Source organism: Hippocampus guttulatus, chromosome 20 (genome assembly GCF_054856545.1).
Source record: "Hippocampus guttulatus isolate MCC_2025c chromosome 20, RoL_Hgut_1.0, whole genome shotgun sequence".
Lineage (NCBI taxonomy): Eukaryota > Metazoa > Chordata > Actinopteri > Syngnathiformes > Syngnathidae > Hippocampus > Hippocampus guttulatus.
This window is the reverse complement of record NC_141280.1, coordinates 9,232,233-9,251,155: the sequence shown is the minus strand read 5'-3', so window position 1 is coordinate 9,251,155 and position 18,923 is coordinate 9,232,233. Positions and strand designations below refer to the sequence as shown.

The 18,923-nt window shown below is 44.9% G+C and overlaps 1 protein-coding gene across 1 annotated transcript in view; it reads right to left on the bottom strand.

Moving 5' to 3' along the window:
* The window catches only part of LOC147187940 (tyrosine-protein phosphatase non-receptor type 14-like), a 35,488-nt gene that overhangs the window by 15,541 nt on the left and 1,024 nt on the right, over positions 1-18,923 (bottom strand). Inside the window, exons 2-4 of the mRNA XM_086100377.1 lie at positions 11,098-11,485; positions 9,427-9,602; positions 767-864 (exon numbers count right to left, since the gene is read on the bottom strand). Of these exons, the coding sequence (XP_085956503.1) occupies positions 767-864; positions 9,427-9,602; positions 11,098-11,271 (448 nt within the window). The 5' untranslated portion in view covers positions 11,272-11,485. The remainder of the gene's footprint in view (positions 1-766; positions 865-9,426; positions 9,603-11,097; positions 11,486-18,923) is intronic.

Genomic DNA, 18,923 nt, shown 5'->3' with positions numbered 1-18,923 from the left:
TGAAACAGATCACTTATTGATAAAATACAATAGCATCACGGTTGCTCAGAGCTCGGGCTCTATTAATGACCAATCATGGCTCAGCTTCAGCAAACCAGGTGTTCTAGTAGGCTTTCTTAACTTTTGGGGGGGGGGGGGGGTCGAGCTGAAGGGCCCCTAAAGATGATGTGTCACTTTCATCTTTCGTGAATGGGCCAGCGTTGCATTTGCATCTAACTCATTTTACGCAATTATGACTTTTCCCACCCTCCCTTTCCGCTTGTAACTACTACATGTGACAACACAGCAATAGTACTCCCACTTAAGACACCTTCCGTCTACAGTGTATCTAAAGCAGTGTTTGTAGTAAGCGGATCCTCGCTTCCCCGTCTGATAACTGTCTTCCTGCCGCAGGCCAAGACTAACCTTGGAGCTGTTGATAAGCAAACTGTCTGTTTACATTCCCTGCGGAGATAGAGACATCAGCTCGGCCTGTGCGTGTGTGTGTGTGTGTGTGTGTGTGTGTGTGTGTGTGTGTGTGTGTGTGTGTGTGTGTGTGTGTGTGTGTGCGCACGTGTGTGTAAAAAGTGATACCATAGGAACTTAAGTCGACTGGGCTCTCCTCGCGGAATGTAGCCATATTAGGTAGCAAAGTCAAGATGACCTGAGAAAAAGTCCGCGAGGTTGCGCTCTCGTGTGCTGTCTGTCTTTTCGGCAAGATGGTTTGCATGAGTTTGTTCTTGTGCGTTTGCGGCGTGTGAACGTGTCAGCCGTCGGCGACGCTTACCTTGCACTGCTAGGCCAGCTAGTCTGATGCCCTGCTCCACCGTGCAGTGGAGGCGTCCGTCTAACAATTCCTTCTTCACCTGGAGGTAATACTGATACCTGAAAAAAAAAAAAGGCACAATCGATAAATATTTTGTTGTAGATGAGAGGTTAGAGATAGGGCTGAACACTTGTATGCACAAACATGGTCAATTTCATATTCTTTCACAAATGGATACTATTGGGCTAAGCTTTTCTTTATTCTGCGGGAACCGTGCAGCATGACATCAACTCAACATTGACAGTTTTTTGATGTTTTTTTTTTTTTGGGTGGGGGGAGGACAATTATGAGTGAAAATATTTAGGTTGCATACATTTGAGTATGCCTGTTTTGTTAAAAATGGATCGCTGTAACGCTTCAGTGCAAAAAGGAACAGGTCAGCTATGAAGGTAAAGTGTGTGTGGATTTATTTTTGCCAAATAAAATAAAGTGATAAACGCTCTCTGTATTTTGGGCACAAGCAAGTGTTGGATTCAATTCCACTAAATCAAATGACATCTCTAATTAGCTTATTTAGAGGCCTTAAAGGCGCAACTGGGCTCACAGTCGAGGTGTCAAAAGACAACAACTACTGTTGGAGAGGCTAAATGCAGTAGCAACGCAGATTGAAATATGATATGGTAATGCTCATCTTTTTGAAATGTTATTGTGGTTTACCGATAAAGCGTAAAACTGTTTCATCTTTGCGGCATGACCGATTTCTTTTAATTGTATCAAGTTCAAAGAATAACATTTAAAGCCGGTGCGGAATTGTTTCACAAGTGTCTGACTGAAGCACGTCTACAAAAATAAACCGGAAAAAAAAAAAAACTTTGCTTGAAAGAACTTCTTTAAGCTTTCAACGTTTCGTTAATTTCCAAAACCACTTCTATGAAAACATGTTGGCAAAGAAGAAAGTAAAGTGACGATAGATGAAAAAAGACGCTGCTTGAAAGACTTGCAACACAAAGAGCGCATCAAGGTGTGGGGGGTGTGGGGATTGGCAACATCACAGAGGTCTTTTACAGAATTCTAGTGAGGAATGAGTGAATCACCCGAGTGACTCATTTTGGACTCGAGATTTATGACAAAGCTTTTCTGCTTAGTTTGACGGCCAGAGATGTGATGCGAAGACGGATGAATGCGAAGTAGTGAAACACAAGAAGAATTTGTTGTGCCAGTGTTGGGAGAAAAAAAAGGGATGCCTTGCGGGTTGGGGCTGCGGTGGTTTGGCTTGGCACTAGGCTGATATAATATAACACTGCTGAGATTGTTGAGGCCACCGGAGCTTTCGCACAATGCGGTTCGAGTCCCAAAAGCCACGAAAACTAACATTTCTCAGCTCCCTTTTTGTCCACTTTTAGCCCCTGGTCCAGGCGAGTGTTTGTCTTTGAAAGAATGGCCACACAAGGAGGAAAGGCGAGTGAAACCGTTGGGCTCGGCCACATTGAAAAACTTGCACGCCGTTTCCTGTTTGTTGCCATGGCGATGCAGGCTTGAGTCTTTCCAGTGTGGGCTGCAAGGCAAACTTTTCTCGACGCCAGAGAACACTGGAGGTAATCTCCGACAAACATGCATTTACAGGTCTCCTTTTGGCTATTAAATTGGACTTTGATTTTTTTTTTCAAGAGAAAAAAAAGAAAAAAAACGCACGTCATCAGAAATGACATAATTCTGCCAAAACCTGCATCTCCACTGTCGAGGAAGTGACTCATCACTGTCAGATTTTTTTCAAAGCAGAGTTCCCTATATGGACTAATCTTATAAACCAACAAAAACATGACTTAGAAAGTCTTTTGATGGCAAAAGAATTTGTTTACAGATATACAAGTATGAAATGCGTCATGAGTGATGCTGATTCACCGCATGGCTCAAGTTGAACGTCAGTGGCATCTACGCACGCACGCTCGCGTCAAACACTTGCCGTTACCTCGCCCGACACGTACGCACTTCATACCAATACAACCCAATAAATATTTAGATAGCGCTTTCACAACAGCTGCAGCTGTAACAAAGCAAACGCTTTACAGAAAAGTTAACATAAAATAACAACACATAACATACGAAACGGATAGCCATGCAATCTTAACCACTTTTCTTGCATACGCTTTGTTGTTTGAAGCAGTTCGACACGAAAGAGAAGCGAGTGAAAGTGTCCTTTCACCAGTGGATCAGAGACGCCATGCTCAAAATGTGCACACGTCTGCTACTAGCTAAGTTTGAAAGTAAACAAGAAGCTGTAGCATCCACTAATGAAAAAAAGAGATCGGTTCATTTTTCCTGTCCCATGTAAATCCGCTTCAATTCCAAGCGGCGACTCATTTCCAAATACGCATCCGCGCCAACGCGCAACTCTCATCTTCCTCGGCTTCACAAGCCATCCATCCAGCCGCACCAACGCAGACTGTCTAACAGCGCTGACATCCCTGCTGAACAAAATGGGGCTGTGAAAAACGCTGCCCGTTACAAACGCAAAAGACACAAGCGGTGACAGTCAAACAGCACCGACATTCCTCCCAATCGAAATCAGTTTTGGCCACCAAGCAAAGCTTCTCCAATGAACGTCGTGGCCAAAACGCTGAAAAGAAGTCCACATTGGGTCCACATGACGCACAACAAACACCATACGACAAAACAAAAGACAAAAACAACAAAAAGCAAAGCTCTTGAAGATCTCTTGCCGACGGCTGCCAACTACGGCGCCATCTAGGAATTCACACATGGTACCACACATAAATACTCTGCTCAAGTGTCAGGGTGGATAAACTTTGCAACATTTTGGTACTTATCTGTTTCAGAATCAGCGCCACAAGCCAAGACAAACCCTAACGCCGCCATCTATAGGAAACTGTCAGTCATTCTGGTAGCGCGTGAGTTGAAGTTCGAAACAAGAAGGCACAAAGGAGCCCAAAAACTGTCAGGAAAGCATACTCATACAGTTTCATTTTCAAAGTCTTGCTCAAGGACAAAATGCTTTGACTCCTCCTAAAGCGCGGTCTTCAGAAATGCCAAACTTGAGCAATTTCGGGATTCGCCATTACTTTACAAAGCAATAAGACACCAAGAAATGACATGAGATGTTGGCGAACCGCTCTCCCTAAAGGTTCACTTTCAAAGACGACCCACTTTTGCGCCTTCATGTTTAAACCTTCCTGCATTCTTTTTTTTTTCCATTTTCATCTCCACCTCACATTCTCACCCCGTCTCCCCCACTTCTTTCCTTTTTTTAGCTCCTCTCGGCACATACTACCAGGCCTATAATCTGACCCCGCACTCCTCCTCCCTCACCCTGTCATTACACCCATTGGCTAGGATGCCATTCCGTTCCCGTGGCAACCCTCTAATTAGCCAGGCCGCACCACCGCCGCTGCAGTGAGAAGGGGGGAAGAGTGGGCGGAGCTCACTGCGGTCAGGAGAGGAGGAGCCAAGCGGTAGCAAAACCATCAAGCTATTGTGGACCTTGTTTATACCAAGGCTTGGTGTTTTCGCTCGGCGCATTGGGGTCTGCAGAGCGGTCGCTGGGAGGGTTTCCGTGCAACGGCCTGCCGGCTGCGGTGAGGCGGACAGGAAGCTGTTGAAATGACTATGAAAGCGTAACATTGAAGGCGCCATAAAAAAGAGGTCCTAGGGGAGTCTCGCCTACACAGCAGAGTCACAAAAACATCTAATCTTATCGCGGCACTGGGTCCGAAAACCTTGCTGGCTTCTGACCCTGAAACCAAAGCAGGCATGTCGACTTGTGACCATTGCACACGGGAAGCGTATGGAGGCAGGTTGGGAGCTGTTAAAACAACAATGACATTTCACTCTCTGTTAGCCTACTTTAATTCAATAGCCCCCCAAAACCTTTTTTGGTTGGTGTTTGGGTTTTTTTTCGTGCAAACATGCATTTGCACTGCTCAATTATTACTAGGATCCGACAAATATTCATTTTTTTGAGGATGATGTTGATTCCAGTATTTGTAGAAAATTGTAAAAATCTGATCACTGATTATTTGGGCGACACGGTGGTGGACTGGTTAGCAAATCCACTTCACAACGCAGAGGTGCAGGGTTCGATTTCTGCTCCGGCCTTCCTGTGTGGAGTTTTGCATGTTCTTCTCGTGCCTGCGTGGGTTTTCTCCAGGTACTCCGGTTTCCTTCCACATTCCAAAGACATGCACGGCAGGTTAATGGAACACTCTAAAGTGACCCTAGGTGTGAGTGTGAGCGCGGATGGTTGTCTCGTCCGTGTGTGCCCTGCGATTAGCTGGCAACCGGTTCAGGGTGTCCCCCACCTACGACCCATGACAGCTGGGATAGGCTCCAGCACCCCCCATGACACTTGTGAGGATAAAGCAGATCGGAAAATGGATGGATGGATGGAGTTACCTCCCCACCCTGATGACGCTTACGACATTGGTCGAGTTATTGCTGGCAAAATGACTGGACTGACTTTTATGAGATTTCTCCCGGCACACACCTGGCACATGAGAATGACATCATCACCTGGGAAACAAGCATAGAAAAGTGAAGCCAACTTTCCACCTGCGTGGCCACTTGCGACTTCCACCGTGGCAGAATCCTCCTTTGGCACGGCAGCCCACACGGTCTTACAATGAGCCCTTTTTCTAGCGCCCGAGTGTGCTCAAACCCTCACACAAGAAGCCGCCAGATGTCCGAAGGGGTCCATTTTGTGCGATGAGCCCACAAACATATGTGCGTGCATGTGCCAACTAACCCTTGCAGCTTGACCCCCACCACCCCCTGAGGCCCCCTCCCCCTTTGGCCCATTCATGAGGGCAGACGTGTGGGAGGACACGAGGATCTGCATTTGAAATGTGTTGAATAAGCAAGGGCACAAAAAAGTACAGCTGTGAGTGTGTGTGTGTGTGTGTGTGTCCGTGAAATTCTGTGAGCTAGGATTTCAAGGACGTTGCATGCTGTTAGCCTTGAGGGCTTTTGAGGCCAGACGGTCAACAAAGCGCTGCTTCGATTCCGCACTTTGTCCCTCTGGACCTTTTTTGATGCGACATCAGGGTTCCATGCACCATGCAGTACATGTAAGTCAGTTGCAGGGAGTGTTCCGTTGTGTCGGGCAGGGGCGGGAAAACGTTTGTGTTCCAGGGAAATGTTTCATTTTGAAAGTCGACGCATGGGACAAGTAGTTCGCTGCCTTTCACTCTGCTCGCAAAGGCCACAGGCGTGTCTGCTGAATGCGCTGAGCCCACGTTCGACTGTCAATCAAACACGTCTGGTGTGATGTTTTGATATGTTTGATCTGTGAAAATATACCTGCTAAACTCATTCAGTACCAGCCAATTCTGGACCAAGTCTGAAAAGACGTTTAAAAACGTCTTTGGGAGTGAATGAGTTAAAGCCTTGGCTGGCTGGAATATATCCCACTATTTTATACCGCAACAACAAGGCACTCTAAAGCAGACGCACCAGTTATAAACCACCACCACGGTCCAGTTGCCGTGCTGTCGCCAATTTTTATTTCGAAATTAAAGAAATAATGAAAGAAAGATTCTACCTTTCTCTCTGTGATGTGCGAGCTCTCACAGCTCACAACAAGGCACTCTAAAAGTGTACCATAATCGCAATTGCGGCCGATAATTGCTGATGCAAAAGAAGGCGCTCGGGTTTTTTTTAAATAGTGGGAGAGGACCAATGCCTGTGGTGTGAAGCGCTGTTTAAGCCACACCACAAAAAATCTTGAAAACATGAAATGGTGGGAAATAGTAAACGCTATATCAGTACAAGCAAGTACTACATAGTTCACTGTCTTTGCACAGGTTTTCAACATTATCTGTTGTTTTTAGAGACCAATCTCTGATGTCACATTCCACGGCCCGTCACAGTCAATTTGAATTCCGTTGTTTTCATGGATCCTATCTTAATTGAATTACTGCTCTCACTCCCTAAAAAATGGAAGATCCCATGTACTTATTGTCGCGACGGGAAAAAAAGACATGCTGGGGGGGTTTTCACAGCTGCACAGAGGAAAAGGAGACACAGATGAATGAACGGACGGACGCTGGGAAGAGAGGGAAGAATGGGCGTCGGGTTACACATCAGTCTGACCCTCCGCTTCAAAGTGGTGATTCAACACGGATCGCTTTCATGCTGAAATCTCCCCTTGTGGCAACATCTCGCTCTCCCCGGGGGGGTTCACTGCATCCTCACAGGACGCGGCCCGACATGGTGGAGAAGGCCACATGACGTGAGATCATCTTGAATATGACACAAGGAACTCATTTACAACATGCTGTAAACTGAGAGAGTGTTGATTGCTTTTTCGGTAGGGGCTGCTGTTTTGCTTTGCAACGGGTTTCAAATGGGCTCAACGCTTCAACGAATGATAGCGTCCATGAACTCAGATCATTTCCGCTACGAGCTATTTTCCTATAGCGAAAAGGCCCGCGTTTATTTTGAGAAATACCCTTGACGAAATAATTATAGTTCACACCTGTAGGGGGAGCCACAGAGCAAAAACAGTAACAACTAATAATAATAATAATAATAGATTTTATTTATAAGCGCCTTTCAAGACACCCAAGGACACTTTACAATAACAAAAAACACAAAACAATACGGGTTGAGCAGCGGCAGCCAAAACGCGCCAGCGTTCACTCAACCCAAAAGTCATATAGCATTCATATTGAAATTAGGAAAACTAGTAAGAAACTGTTTCTTACTGTTTCTTGAAGCTTTGCATAAAGATTTTTGACACTCACGGGTTTTGCCAGCAGGAAATCAAGAAAACAATATACCCAAAGGCCGTGTTACTCACTCTGTGTTTACAATAAAAAAGCATCAACATCGTTTTCTATGTGGTGAGCCGAAGCATAATTATACTTGAGTTCAAGCCCCAAAAAAATAAATAAATAAAACCTCGGGAAGGTTATAACCACATACATAACGATGGATGAACCAAAAGACAAAACAATGACATTCTCGGTCCGCCACTCGAGCTCTCCCTCTGCTACATGACAAATTCACCTCCGCGTGAACCCGATTGCAATGAAAGGCGCATTTAAACTGAAGGCGTCACTCCCACAATCACTGAATTCATTCACTGACGGCCCCTTTCAGGGAAATTCTCCAAAATGATTTCGAACAAAAACTGTCAGGACAGGAACTTGGTCTGCAGTCGCTTTGTGTTTATTTCCAAAAGGAACATCACCAACTAGTGGCCTGGCATGCGCATTACAAGGTTGTTTTTGGGAGGTCTGGAAGGAAGTTCTCCCGTTTTTTTGCCAGCTTGTTAGCAAATAAACGGACACGTCACGCAAACAGTCGGGCTGTGAGGATTGTTTACAAGCTTGAAGTGAGCAAGGGGGGGGGGGGGGGGGTGTTAAAAAGCGGGGTGCGACTTTCCCAAAGCCTCGGGTGGCGCGTCGGGGGCCCACAATACAGCGCATTGTGACTAAGTCCTCTGACAGCGCTTCTGCAGCTGGCTTCTCGGAGGATTCTTGCGAGGCGTGTGAGATGAAGCCAGCGTGTGTGCATGTATGTGTGTGTGTCTGTTGTATCAACCAGACATCGGCCCCGTTCTCCTGGCACCCCCCCCCTCTCTCCGCACTTCTGCTTGGAGGAATGTGTGGTCCGCCTCCTACGCTGGGCGGCTGTGCCAACATTCCTGACTCACACAAGAAGGAGAAAAAAGGAGGGAAGGAATGAAAGAGAACCAAATACGGGACTCGAATGAAAATGTGCTGGCGACACGACATGTGCAGTGCGGGCGTGCTAAAAGGAAGCGAAAGGGAGGAAAGAGAGGAGACTATTGTTGCCTACATTTCTCTTCAGTCCCCTTCATAATTCGCCCATAGACACACACACACACACACACACACCATAAAGCCCGCAGGGGATTCCTGGAATACCAGCCCTTTAGCGGAGCAGATCCTGGCCTCTGTAGAATAAACCTGCACTCTCTCTAACAAAGTCAGGCTGGTCAGTCTCATGACCAAATGGCTCCATTTTGACTCACGGAACGCATGGACAACAACACAACGTGCCTTTTTCAAGGTGAAAATGTCACTCCTTTTATACTTTCATGTGCAGATTGTGTGAAGGACACAAAAGACACTTTAGGTACCAAAAACGGTGTTGGTGGGAAAAGTGTTCAAATATCAAGCAACGTTATAACCATCACTTTGTAAAAAAAAAAAAAAAAAAAAAGAATCAAAAGAATGGCAAGAAATAATCCACAGAGTCAAGAAAAAGTTCAGTGCACACCAGGGAACACGTGCAATGTACCACATATATAATAAATGCGTAAATATCCTCATACACACAAGGACACACAAGGACACGCGCTACCACATCTTCGATCCAAGTGCAACGTCAGAAGCCCTGACCCGCCGTCGACCCTTTTTGCACATGCAGGCAGACAGAAGCCACAAATTCAGCAGCTGGGTGTTAGCGCTGCTTGTGCGAGTTCCAGCCGCCCGCATTGCTGACCTCCGGACGGCCCCCTTCGCATCTGCTACACGCGCAAACCAAAACGTTTGCACGCAAGCACACTGCGCGTTGAGAGCGGATTCAAATGCGGGTGTGCCGTATTCTTGGATGAGCGAGACGACGCCGGTGTTTTGGACACTTGGGAGTAGCAGAAACAAATGTCGAGAAATAATCCACAGCTGCTGTTTTTTTACCTGGTGGCTTCCTGCTCCAAGCGGGATACGCTGGGCACGTAGAACATGACCCCGAAGAAAAGCAGCGGCTCATTGCCAAACTTGTCCAGTTGCTTCTTGAGGGGCTTCTCCAACTCCACCCAACGTTGCGCCGGAGCCTGGGTCTTCCCTTGGAACCACAGGCCGAAGTAGGGAGTCTAAAGCCAGGCGGCGAGGATAAGAAGAGACAGACGTGAGAAGAAATGTTGGATATCATGGCAAACATTGGCTTTGGATTCATGGAGAGAACTGAGAATAGACAGATGGGCTCAGATTGCTCCACCCGATCTGATCGTGAGTTTGACGTCAGTGTTTCTAGGCTCTCGATATGTTTTCACACTCGCTACATTACAAAAACAGGACCAAAAATATGAACGTTAACCACGCTGTTTTTCCATTCAGAAAACAAACATGTAGAAAGTGTCATACTTTTTAATGATTTGAACCCTTCCGTGCACCGACAATGAAAACCTGGAACCTGATGGCATGATATACTGTCCACTGTTGTGACCTCTGTCCCTGAAAGGGTTACACATTATATTACACAATAACTCGACGGAAAACAATATTTTCCATTGAAACAAAATGTTGAATATGGGAAAGACTTGTTTTATTACACATAAATAAATAACACAAGTTTCATCCATCCATCCATTTTCTGACCCGCTTGGTCTTCACAAGGGTCGCAGGGGCTACTGGAGCCTACCCCAGCCATCTTTGGGCAGTAGGTGGGGGACAGAGATGAACAACCATCCACGCTCACACCCACACCTAGGGACAATTTAGAGTGTTCAATCAGCCTGCCATGCATGTTTTGGGAATGTGGAAGGAAACCGGAGTACCCAGAGAAAACCCACGCAGGCCCGGAGAACACTAGTTTTATTATAGAAAAAATATATATATATATATATATTAGAGCTGTCAAATGATTAAAATATTTAATCTAATTAAAAATGCAACTGTCATAATTAACTCAAATTAACTGAAAATTAATCGTGATTACTCATGCCTTTTTTTATCGTTTCTGAATTTCCTTTGATATTTTTTTCGTCCTATTTTTGGACTAATTTGATTAAATTTGATTTAAGCAAACAACCAGACGTCGTTTTTATCATTCAGTCCAAAACTTTCCCTGTCATAAACAGCACGCCGGCCTTTTTTCCCCTCGAGGACAGCTGTGCGCCGTGTTAGGTCGTAAAAACCCCGCAGTGTGACTTCACCGTCCTTTTGACGTGAATAAGCATGCAGGACATTGATTTAGTGTGCGCGCGTGTGTATGTGTCAACACCTCAGAAAGGCGGTTCCACACACCTGCTTTGTGTGCATGCGCTGTTCCACGCTCGTAAAATGCGATCAAAAAGCTGCCACGGCTGCAAGAATGCAGGTTGGCATAACAAATTAAAAAAAAAAATTCACCTTCAAGTGCACCCGAGCCTGGTAAACAAAGATCAACGGGGACAAGGCCAAGGCACAAATACAGGATTTTTTTTTTTTTTTAAACAATACAATACATCCTTATTTATATAGCGCAGCTGGAACAAAGCGCTTTACGGAACAGTTAACATAAAATAACAAAATAATCGTAACAACCGTTCCTGTTATACGCCTGATTGCTTGACGCGGATAGAGATGAAAGAGGAGAGAAGGCCTCACCTCACGTAGCTCCAGCCGCTGCGCCACGGCTTCCAGACATTCCTGCCCCGTGCTCTCCACCGACAGAGTACATTCGATCACGTTGTTGTCCAGCAGCCGAATGCGCGTCACAAAATAGTTCTTGCTCAGGACGTTGTAGCGCCGCGTGCGCCGCAGCTTCAGCCGGAAGGGCATGGCAAGTTCAAAAGTCACCGTGAGGATGGAGGGAGAGGGAAACGGAGAAAGGAGAGAGAGAGAGAGAGAGAGAGAAGAGAAAGAGAGGAAGAGGGGGCAGGGTTAGGCCGCCTTTAGGAGTTGGCCGTGGCCCCCCTCACTCTTGGGCGACGCCAGCCGCACCACCGCGTGGAGAGATGCTCTCTGGCCCATTCCCAACAGATGTAGACAGGTTCTAGGGACGGAAAAAAAAGCATGTGTCACCAAATACTGAATTTAAAAATATGGAGACAATTACGGGCGACGCAGTGGGTGACTGATTCGCACGTCCACCTCACAGTGCAGAGGTGCAGGGTTTGATTCCGGCTCCGGCCTTCCTGTGTGAATTTTGTATGTTCTCCTTATGCCTGCGTGGGTTTTCTCCGGGTACTCCGGTTTCCTCCCACATTCCCAAAACATGCATGGCAGGTGAATGGAACACTCCGAGACGTGATTGTAAGCGTGAATGGCTGTTCGACTATGTGTGCCCTGCGATTGGCTGGCAACCAGTTCGGGGTGTACCCCGCCTACGACCCGAAGAGAGCTCGGATAGGCTCCAGTTCGCTCACGGCCCTTGCTACGGTAAGCAGATTCAAAAATGGATTGGTGGATAGAGAGAATTACAGTGAACCGGTTTCTCATGGGAGGTCGTTTCCAGATTGCGAGGATTCTGCCTGACAACAACGCGACATAAAATTAGCCATTACTCGTCCCCATTTTGCAGCAGCAGGAGAATCTTGAGTCTCGGTCGATCCAATGAGTTGTGCCAAAAATCCCTTTTTTGATTGATGCTGGTGAAGGAAAACGAGCAGCTTGCAGCTCGGCCTTGTCAAGTGAAAAGAAGGATCCACACCGTGTACTGAAATATTTGGGTTACCTGTACGACGGTCAGGCTAAAGAATATTCGACAAACCGACCTGCATTTACAACCCTAATTCCAATATTTGCTCAATTAAATTCGATTCACTTCGAAGTCTACTGTTTTCATTTCCTCGCCTTTCTCTCGCCACACTGCATCCAGTCGACGCGTGCTTTATATATTTTTCAGTTCAATCAGATTCCAACCATGTGTTGCAATGAGAATCTAATCTGTCCAGCGCCTTCAGAATCAAGTGTGCTGGCCCATCGCACTTCAACGATATTCGCAACGGTTCACTCAGCGGGCCCAGTTTGATGCAACAGTTGAGGCCCAGTGACGGACGGGCAACATTTGGGAGACAAGCAGGCGAGATGTGAGGCTATGCGCCAGTGGACATCAAACGGCCCGGGGCAAGCATCCATCTGAAGGCGGCAGCTGGGCTTTGAGGAGCTAATGGAGCTTCTTAAGTCTGCTATCTGCCTGTGTGGGAGGCGGCCTTGCTTCCTCTCCCACCCCCGCCAACCCTTATTCCTTGTTTTCTGGCCAACACACAGTGCCAGACATTGTAGTGTACAGTGCAGTCGTTTGGAACGGCACACAGATGCGGCGTTCTCACGCACACACAAACACACACACGCAACTACAACCACAAGAGAAGAAATCAGATTATGTAAACAACTGTTAGCTACGGTAATATCACGCACGTGCACACAACTTCAGTGGTTTCGAGGTTTGATGTCTTTGTAGAACATTTACTATGTATCTGTGGGTGGTGAAGTACAACCGCATTTTTCTTATGAGAATTTGGTACGATTTTGTAGGTGGGGGGGTGCAGTATATTCAGGGAAAAAAAGTACAAGAATATGAAGATGTAGTCGTCATGGCAACGACTGTGTAAACTAAGTTAGCCGCCGTCACTAGCATGCGGTCGTGATAAAGCAGCGGCGAAAGGCGTTATAACGGACCAGGATTCGACTTTTGTCCACAACGTGAGGTGGGATTCTAGTGAAGCCATTTTCAACTAAAAAGGACAACTTTTCCAAAGTTGCAGCTGGAAGTTTCAAATGCAACCGGAACTTGTTCACTGCCGTCAACACAAGGTGCATTCTGAAATTCGCTCTGATGCCCTAACACGACTCTACGAGTGTTTTTGTGTGGAGAGGCAAAGCGCGCTCCTCTCCCATTAATTTCCAAACACAGCCTAATTCACAATCAGCAGCTCATGCTTGAACTGCTTCCATTTTGTCTAACACTTTGATGCACTCCTTTTTTGGGACATTAATAATCTAACGGCAGATGTGAGCAACAATCTGAGTTTTCGAATGGTGGGAGAGAACCAGTGCGCAACCACAATTAGAGTATGGGGGATTTTGAGGGCCAATCCCGGCCGGTTCTACTGTTCTTGGTCTCGGTTTTTGTAAAATAAATTTCCTAGCAAAAATGTGACTTATACTCCGGAGTTAATTATATAGGAAATGTATTTTTCTTAGTCATGATACAGTTTTTTGACTGGTGCGACTTATATTCCAGAATTTATAGTCCGAGAAAATACGGTAAATGGAGATTTAAAATACCAACATTTTTCATTTTATTATTTTGAATAAATCAAAACACAAATGAATGTGGTAAATGAGTTTAAAAAATAACAACAACTATATACAGGCGAATTTTTGTCTCAAAAAGGCTAGATGAATGTCAAATATTCCAGGATTTGATGACGTTTGTGGTCAGACAGATGAAAGACCAGGCGATTTGTACTAACACCTCTAAAATAGTACATTATACACTTAAAGGAAGAATATAAATGACGGAAAGTCGAAGAACGAGCGTAACAAGAATGCTCCAGTGATCAGAGAGGAGCCAGAGAACAAATGGAGTGGATGTGTTGCTTCTTGTCCTGGGATCTGGCAACGTACTGATGACAGTCAGCTTGGACACTGGCCCAGATTCCTCTCTCCTCCGACTCGGAAAACACAGCACACCTGACCCAAGTGCGAAGCGCACGGAAGAAGAAGGACAATGAAAAAGAGGCTCTTAATAACAATGTTGATTGAGCTTCGAAAAAAAAATGACGATGCTGCTAAAAGCCATCCCGTATGCCTTTGCATTCTTGAATCAGTCGGAGTACCGTAAAGCCACCACAGAATTCCTGATGTTTTTTTTTTATTGGCGAACCTCCCAAAACCAAACAAGGAGTAAATAACAATGGCCTGTTTACCAATCCTAAATTACAGAACCCCCTCTGACCTGCGAGGACACGAGCAAAGCGTGGCGACGCCAGCAAAAGCGTCGCATACTTTCACCGTGTAGCAAACAAACACGGACATGCACTAACAAGGGCGTACCGCAAAAACACACACACGGGATCAACAACACACCCGGTGCGAGGTTAGCCAAGGGACCAGACGGCACTTTAGCGCAGCTCCAAAGCCAGTAATCAGTGTCACGCCGCGGAGAATGCGGCTGAGTCAAGCCAGACAGACAAACAGAAAGACAATAGGTTAGCAAGCTTTTTTTTTTTAAGTCACGGTCCAGTGTTTATTTAAAGGCGCGTACGTTTAAGAATTTGCACGTTGTAATTTTGCGGCGTGGAGAGGAGTTGTTTTGCTTTTCCGCCGCAGCAAATTTTGGCTAAATTTAGAAGAAAACATTCCTTTCTTGTTGTGTTGTTGATTTTTCTTTTTTTTTGTGTTGTTGTTTCAATGTGATTGATGGAGCTAAAACGTTAGCGTGTTTCCTCGTTTTACATCAATAAATATTTGAATAAATGAAAATGAGAATCAATTTACCCTTTAATTCCGTGAATGCTTTATCGCTTATTGAAATGATTTGAATTCCTCAACGTTTTACACTTTCCTGCACTGCCTGTTCTTTGGACCATATTGGGAAAAATAGTGAGGATGTAGCTTGCCAGGAAAAAGAGTAATGCCATCATGCTAGCTAAACAGCTGGCTTAGGGTTATTTGAGTCACTTGAAAAATAATTTCTCCTACAAAAACATCATCTTGAAATGCCTTTTTAATTTGTTTTTTTTTCCAAAGAATTCTTAAGCAAAACAGCTAACTTGAAAATCTAAAAAGCTAATTAACTAGCAAAACATCATCTTGAAATGCCTTTTTAATTTGTTTTTTTCCCCAAAGAATTCTTAAGCAAAATAGCTAACTTGAAAATCTAAAAAGCTAATTAACGAGCAAATTCTGTAATGCCAAAATGAAAAAAAATGAAGCTGTAGCTTGTCATTAAAAAGTAACGCTATCATGCTAGGTAGCTAGCGTGATACTTAACTTGAGCCCGGGTCAACTTGTGAACTAATTTGAAAAAAAAAAAACAGAACTATTTTTTAAATTACATTTTCCAAAAGAACATCCATTAAGTCAACAAATGCCAAAGTTCACTGAGTGACATTGAGAAGAAGGCTTTTGGCAACCTGCCGTGTATAAAATAAAGTGGGAGCAGAAAAGTAAAAGAAATGATGCCGGCACCATGTTGACTGCATGTTTGACAGCCATGTTATGCAACGTAAAAACAGCTGCCAAAAGGTTAGAAATGGAGCCTGAAGACAGCCACTCCTTACAGTATGTGGTGTGATGTTTCGCCACGAGTCAAGAATGAACCAGACCAAAACATTACATTACACATGCAAAATTTGGCTTTGGATGGTCAATAAAGGTAATCATGACGAACAGTATGCATCCATGGACATGTCTGCACTTGGGACACAGTTCTCCCACTCGGGCGAGTCGTTTTAGTCCCATTTAGCTCCGCACAAAAGGCGGGAACAACAACAAAAGAGCACTTTGTTGCGCACCGCTGAGATGTTCGTCGAGGACACAAGTGTAGCATGTATAACTCAATCAATCTGATCTGTGTGTCTCGTCTGGGACTCAAATACCAACGATGACCAGCAGCCCCCCCCCCCCCGCCCACCCTCCCTTTCTGTTACACATGAGCGCTGTAGCACAACAAATGGGTTAAGTGCTTTGCCGCCTGACTCCTCTCCCGCATACCCGCTGGCTTCTTACAAGTCGACGCCAGTCCTGATATCTTGATCCGTAATATCATTAAACGTCTTAACCTCTCGCCCCAAGTTGGCTGGCATAGGGCCCCAGCACACCCGCAACCCTAATGAGAATAAGCTGTTTAGATAATGGATGAATTGGATTTTTTTTTTTTTTAAACGCCACCATTTTCAACCAAGCCATATATTCACAAATAATGCTGCCATACACTGTGAAACACCGTAGACAGGTTAACATTAATTAGCACTGACATTGCGATAATTATTAAACATAAAATTTTTGTTCACTTTAATGGTGAAACGAAAATGTTCATGCAGTCTCTGTCATCCCCAAGCGGTCCTTTGCCAAAACTCACACAGAGTCATTCAAAATACGGATTGTACGCTCTCAGTCGTTGACGCCCACGTCACTCACCAGGCCAAGCACGCCTTTAAAGTTATACATACTCAAAGTCATAGTTTATATAGTAGTCGGTGAGAATGGTGACCCCAAGTGGACAAAAATAAAAATATGCATCACATATGTACACTTGAACAATCGATGGAAGAGTCGATAGAATACTCAATTCTAAAATTATTCCAAAGAAGAATATGCAAATTCGAACCCCAGCTATACTGTAATAACACAAGCCAGTACACAGACACGACAGAGAGTGGGCAGAGTGAAACATTTGGTGGGAAACTGAGGAGGTGCGACATTTCTTATCATGTTGTTCCAGTCGTTCCAAAGAAGAACGGAAAGCAGGGAAAAGTAAACAGCGACGAACACAGGACACCATCCCCGGCACCGCGTCTCGTCGTCACGCCAAACCACGGCGCTGTTCACTTTTTCCATGACATTCCCACCAACCCAAAGCCGTCGTCCCCCACTACTCCGCCTGGGAAGCACATCTCACTTACCAGCAAAAGTAGAACCTTACAACACAGGCACCTGGTTTGCATTAACACATCACTTCTGTTTACATCTACTCGGCTACCACTGAAGCTTATTTGGTACCTAAAGCTTGATTTTTAGTTCAAAACGCTGTTGCGTCCCTGCATACCAAACGCGATTATCTTTTTGCACCCTTTAACATTGTTGTGTCAAAATCAATCGTCACAAAAATAATTGATACTGTATTACAAAACCAGTTCAAGATATGCATGTGAGGTGCAGGTATAATTTGACCACATGGGGTCACCATCCTTACACTCTAAAACTGTAGTACCTGTGACTTGAAATGCGTGTGGGAGTCAGCGAATGAGAGTGTATTATTGGCTTTTGTGAGCTCAGGTGGATCCACATATTTGTTTTGGTGGCGTGCAGGTCCGCTACGATCACAAGGGGGCGGGGCCGGCAGTGATTGACATGCCACCATTTTGCAACTGGGAAGTAGCATACATAAGAACGGGACAGGTCTGAACACGCTTTGTATTGTCGCCTGTCAGGGTGCCACCACACAACCAGACAATGTTCATCTGCGATATTTTTCTTTTCAAAATATTTTTACCAACTTAACCCAAAATACGCAGACCACCAATGCATCGACTCTGCGCCCACCCCGCTGCCGTGTCTCTATGCTAAATTGGCGCTGCCAAGGGATTGGAATTTTTCAGAGCTTTAAAATTCTCCAGAAAACTTTTGCATATTCCCCCAAAACCACTGGCCCTGGCACCATGTAATTTACACAGCATACTGTTGGACTTAATACGCAGTCAGATGTCAATGTTTTGTGTGTGTGTGTGTGTGTGTGTGTGTGTGTGTGTGTGTGTGTGTGTGTGTGTGTGTGTGTGTGTGTGTGTGTGTGTATTGAGGGCCCACGCCTCCTGCGGCTATATTTGCCTCTAGATATTTGTGTGCGTGCATGCACGTGTTTTTTTTTTTTTACAGGTTATTGGTGCATGTCCAAACACATCTTTCACATGCATACGCATACAAACATGTCAAGAGTTATGCAACATACATACAAATAAGCATCATCAGTTAAATCCCAGTGTGTAAATGATACACTCTGGGCTAGTAACGGATTCCACAGGTGATTGATTGTTATATATTGCAAAACAAAAACAACAAAGAAATTTGGACCAAATGAAAAATGTTCAACTGATTTGACTGTGACGGTCCGGGTGATAGACTGCTCCCTTTAATTGTCGTTTATGACTGCATTCGCTGTGAAGCTTCAGGTGATAAGATGCTGTCATTTTTTTGGTAATGTGAAATTAAAGGTCCAGGTAATAGACTGTTCCCCTGACAATGTCATTTTTGACTATCAAATTAGATTAATTTAAGCATTATTAATTTAAGCACTTTCAAGCTCCAGGTGATAGACTGCCCATTGTCTGTTATTTTAGACTGACCTATGCATGAACCTCCAGGTGAGAGTCTTCTCCCTTGGTTCTGCCTTTGACTGTTTTCTGCAGCTCCAGGTTATGAACTGCATAATTTCTACTGATTCACCAATTGAGCTTCAGGTGATAGACTGGCCAGGACGATCTTTTTTTTTTTTTTTGGGCTATCGGCTGACTTAACCATTGAACTTGACGTTTTTTGTCCAATTTGATGGTGATGACCCAAGTTAAAGCCTGTTCCCCAAAGAGTGACATTTTTGACTGACGTTTGGCTGTCATCTTAGACAGTTTTAACTGTGATGCTCCAGGTAGTACACTGCTGACTTATTTTTGAACGATTTCAGTGGAGCTCCATGTGATAGGCTGCTCCACTGCTTGTGTGTGTACATTTTAAGAATTAACCCTGAAGCTTCAGGTGATAGACTGCTC